Below are 5,000 nucleotides of genomic sequence, written 5' to 3' on the forward strand. Positions count from 1 at the left end.
TGTTTCCCCCAATAGACTTGTAGCCTCTACGTCTCTAGAGGTTTCTTTTCCAAAAGGATCGTTTCATAACAGACAGTGGTAGATCATCAGGATTAAGCTCTAGCAGACGTTCTGGTCGAAATTTCAACAGAACTTGGAGACAGTCTTTCTCAACAGATCTCTGTAGGAGGAAGGCTTTCCCACTTTCATCAGGATTAGGGAAGGCTTCACCCTGAAATATGATTGCTGTCCATGGTTAGACAGGGCTGTTGAATTCCTTCTCCATTGTCCAAGGAACCAATATATTTTCCAAGTTATCTAACCAATTCGGCAAAGGTCCAGGCTCTGAAAGTAGAAATTGTAAAACCTCTTAAAAAGAATGAAAGAAGTCTGTAATCCATCATTTGGTTTTACGACCGATTATTCAAAATCTCCAACACGGGATGTTGGAGACCAGCTCCAGATGTTTGAATTTTAAACAACGATGTACTATGGAAACGTCCCCAACAACCTTGGGGTCAGTTAGGAAAGGAGATTGATGTTTTCGATAGACCTAACAGATGTGTAACTTTGCATTCATGAATATTCAAGGAAACTCCATCAGTTCGGTAACGGTTTGAGGGTTTACCAATTCAGGTGATAGTATTTCAGTCTCAGGACTACTCCCCAAGTCTTCACCAGGATGGCGGCTCCCATCTCGAAAAGGATACGGTTTCTGGAAATCAGGGCTCTTTAATACGAGGATGAATGGCCATTATTTAACGTTTTTTGGGGGAAGGATCAAGTTCAACAAGTGTTGGTGTTCAGGTTACTGGAAAGGTTGGGAATAAAAAAAAAAGGTCTTTTGACTCCGACTGAGCAAATTCTGTAGCAAATTCTGTATTTGAAAATGATAACAGCATTTAATCCTTTTTGTGTTTTTTTCATCGGGAAAAAAAGGATTCTGCCTATTTTTCTTTTATTGGAAAAGTTCAAGAGAATGAAATCAGTTTGGATTTGAATGAAAATACTAAGGGCAATGCATTTACAGAGAACTTTGTTCCTGTGGGTCATCTAAAAATGAGAATTTTCCAATATCTCAATCAGAATTTTAACAGGATATTCGATCTAGACACATTTGTATTCCAGTGATGAAGAACTAACTTCACTTGCTACATTTGTTGGATGATTCTTAGAAGTGAGGACTAGAGACCCCTCTGTTTCATGGATACTTCTCATGAAGGATGAGGTGTAACTCGGTTCTCAAACTTTTAGGGAAGTGGTCAAGAAAAGAATGAGTTCTTCATATCAGTTGCCTGGAACATCTAGCGGTGTTCAAGGCCCTTCGGGATCAAGATTCGCTGGCAATAGAAAAGTTCGTGGTGGTGTTTTCAGATAACAGAACAGCATTTGCTTTTTTTCATGGAAACGAGAAGGAACCAACTCGAGATCCCTATTCCAGATACCATAAGTTCTGTTGACTTAGATAAATTTGAGAGAAATATTCCTTCACCCTCGGTCTATCCCACAAAAATTGAACATCTTTGCAGATCAGCTAAGCAGAAAAGCCCAGGTTATTTCAAATAAATTGTCTCCATCTGTCAGTGTGTTAAGATATTTGGAATCGGTGGGAAAGACCAAATGTGGATATGTTTACATTTCTCAAAAAATATAGTGGTATTGGTTTGCTCACCAGTTCAGTATTCTCTAGCATGTTAGGGGAATTTCCTGTTACAGAACTGGTCGAGTTTGGATCTGTATTTCTTTCCACCATTCTCTATGATTCAAGCTGTGATAAGCAAGTTCACAAATCTTAAAACTACAGGATGACTCTAGTGGCTCCCTTTTGGCCTCAAAGAGAGGTTTACAGATCTGGGCCCCATATTGTCGAAAAGTCGGAGGAGGTTGCCATACAAAACCAGTCTTGACAGACAATTGGCTTCGAGGTCTGTACATTCAAACCTTTACACTGCTACATCCAATCACGTGGAGACTGCACACCATATACTCCAAGACAAAGGGTTTTCAAAATCTCGTAGATTGTATATCTTAGATTACAAAAGGCAGTCTAATGATAATATGTATTAAGGTAATGTTTATTTTTACTTTTGCAAGTTAAGGAATGTGTCAGTGACCGGAACTAGACTGGATGATATTGCTAAATTTTTTGTTTCTCTTTTTGTGAAAAAAAATCCCTTATAGCTATTTAGGGTTTAGATACATGCTGAATCCCTTACTCAAACATCTAAAAGGTTATTTACCTATTTCAGGTCTTTTGATAACGAAAAACATTTGGTTGTCAGAGTAATTTATTTTTAATCTAGGTGTAGCATTACAATAGGAAAAATTTTGTGTTTTAAACCTTAGGGAGGTCTTTCTGTTATGGATGTCACTTCTAAGAAGCTTACCAGTTGGCGTTAGCATCAGCTAAAAACATTAACAAATTACAGACTCTTTCATATAATGTAGTTTTGGAGAAAATAAGAACTGACTTCTTTTTCTTACATTCAGATCTAAATGTTATTTTAAGTTAAAGGATTTGCTTCAGCTCTTTCTTAATCCCTCAATGAATAAGGAAGTATCTTTTTCTTCAGAGAATAGATTCATTTGTCCTATGAGAGCTATTGAGTGTTATTTGGACAAGACTGTAGACATTAAGGGTGATGTTCCTATTGCTGTGTCCATTCTTGTGTGGTCACAGAAGCTCGCATGGAATTATATTCAAGTCAAATGAAAGACTTGAAGGTTAAGGTTCATAATATTAGAAGTGCATCCACCTCTCTTACCAGTAATTGTAGGAATCTTTCTTTGGAAGGAGTCTTGGCAGCATCTCAGTGGTATATCAAATCCATCTTCCCTAATCATTAACTTGAAGAAACCTAATTTGGTTATCAAGATTGGAGTTTTAGGTGCTAAAGTAGCTGCAGGTGGTCTAATAGCAGTTTATGGTTAATGGTGTAGATTTAATTGATTTTAGGATTAGATTTTTCATTTGGAATATAAAGTACTTAGTAATACATATAAATAAGCGAGCTTCTGCGAACGCAATCTGTAGACACGAGTTATAACAAACCTTGTTTGAAGACTGCATTTTACTGTAGTACTGTACTAGACAAGGGGGTGAGTCTAATGTACTACGTAAGTTTATGATTTTAGGACTTTCAATTTCTTATCTGTTTCTTTCACTGACCCACCTTGATCAGAGTGTGGGAGTCAGCAATACGAACATTAGGAGAGGTTCATAAAAAAGAATGGAATTTTGGAAATAAAATTTGTTATTTCTATACTCATCTGGTATTCATATACATGTTCTGCCACCTTCTCACTTACTAGTAATGTCAAAATGATAAGCAATCAGTTTTGACTTCAATACTGAAAACCAATGTATTTATGGCATAACCAAACCCATGTTATTGCTATTAACCATTAGATCGTCCAAATACTGTATTAGAGGCTTAGGCATATTAAAAGGATAGAAAATGGAAAATTAAAATTTTGTGGTAAACGTTGATATAAACCAGGCTTCGAGAGAGAAGTAAGAGGAACATCATGTGAGTATAGAAATAAAAGATTTTATCATTTATTTTTTTTAAGTATTTCATTCTTTAAAAGGAAATTGTGTGTAGTTACGAAAAGGAATTAATTAGTGTACATTTTTCTAGAACGATGAATAAGTATCTACACGTCATTAATGATTCAATTGTTAATTAGTTGACCATATGTATTTTCCAGCTTCTGGACATTAATGAATTATTTTATGTAATTATTAAATTTAATAAATTTCTGTTGTTAAAGAATAGTTGTATAGCTTTGATTACTAAACACTACTTTTTTCATTAGGTTTATGTAGGGATAATACATTTGCTATATCTTAGAGGTGATACAACGAAATACTTCTTTTTGTTTTATTCCTGAGGTTTCCATCATGATAACAGGTACTTTGCGGATGAAAATTCATGCAAATTGTTTTTATGGGAGCTGAGAGTGACAGAATGTAGGCATATTTATGTATAATTTTATGTAACTGAGATTATGCTTGGTATTGTATATCTCACAGTTCCATGATTTAGCACATAGTTTAAAATTGACTTTTTATTTCATGAATTGAGCATATACTGATTTGTTTTGTTTTTCACAGAGTGAAGACCGGGTAAGACTCAGTCACCAGTATAATGTTATGGACATGAAACTGGATGATCTGAAGTTCGATTCTACGCCCCCTGAAACTCCCCCGCCTCAGCATGTAAGTTTGAAGTCCTCATCGACTAATTTTTTTACTCATTGGTGAAGCATAGTGTGTTTGGTGGACTTTTTGTTGTTCTAGATACGTCGTGTTCCTGTGAATATATGAGGTGGAATATTCAATGATGCTGTCCAGAATTTTAGAATATTTATTTAAGTCTTTACATGATAGGTTACAGATTTCGTGAAAGCTAGAAACTAATTTAAATACAGACTATAGAGAAACAATTTAGATTTTTCTACATTATTTTATTTGGAGCTTACGTAATTGTTTAAAAATAATTTACACCAAGGAAGTAAGGAATACAAAACTTAAAATTCAATTAGCACAAATTACATTTGATCTTAATTGATTGCAATGAAGTATTTTACTCATATTTTTTACACAAAAGCATCACTCTATGGGTATTGTAATTTAGACAGATGATATTTAAATTTACTATTAACTGAATCTTTATTTATTCAAAAGATCACTTCATCTTGTTGATGAGAATGTACTGTGCATTAAATTTAGCCTGTAACACCACTGATACCCTTTTCTTTTTGAGATCTGTGGTAATTAACCTCTATAAATTTCCTTTTATTTCTAATTTGGTTATTATACACAAAGGTCAGGACGATTTTGAGACTGCAGCTGGAATATCCTATCTTTAATGGGTCACAATGTTCTTAATCTTAATTTTAGCATTCATCAAAGGATTTTATGGGGATTTGCAACCAGTCCCAAAATATTTTCACACGAAGAAGGCACATTAGATAATTTCGTTTTTTTTTTTTTTTTTTTTTTTTTTTTTTTTTTT

At 34.5% G+C, this 5,000-nt stretch overlaps 1 protein-coding gene across 15 annotated transcripts in view; it reads left to right on the forward strand.

Moving 5' to 3' along the window:
• Window positions 1–5,000, forward strand: part of brp (bruchpilot) — a 630,212-nt gene that overhangs the window by 613,052 nt on the left and 12,160 nt on the right. For all 15 annotated transcript variants that reach the window (XM_068381365.1, XM_068381339.1, XM_068381377.1 and 12 more), the window contains one exon: window positions 4,097–4,201. In XM_068381365.1, coding sequence (XP_068237466.1) covers window positions 4,097–4,201 — 105 coding nt within the window. The remainder of the gene's footprint in view (window positions 1–4,096; window positions 4,202–5,000) is intronic.

The sequence above is a fragment of the Palaemon carinicauda genome, chromosome 1 (assembly GCF_036898095.1).
Source record: "Palaemon carinicauda isolate YSFRI2023 chromosome 1, ASM3689809v2, whole genome shotgun sequence".
Taxonomy (NCBI): domain Eukaryota; kingdom Metazoa; phylum Arthropoda; class Malacostraca; order Decapoda; family Palaemonidae; genus Palaemon; species Palaemon carinicauda.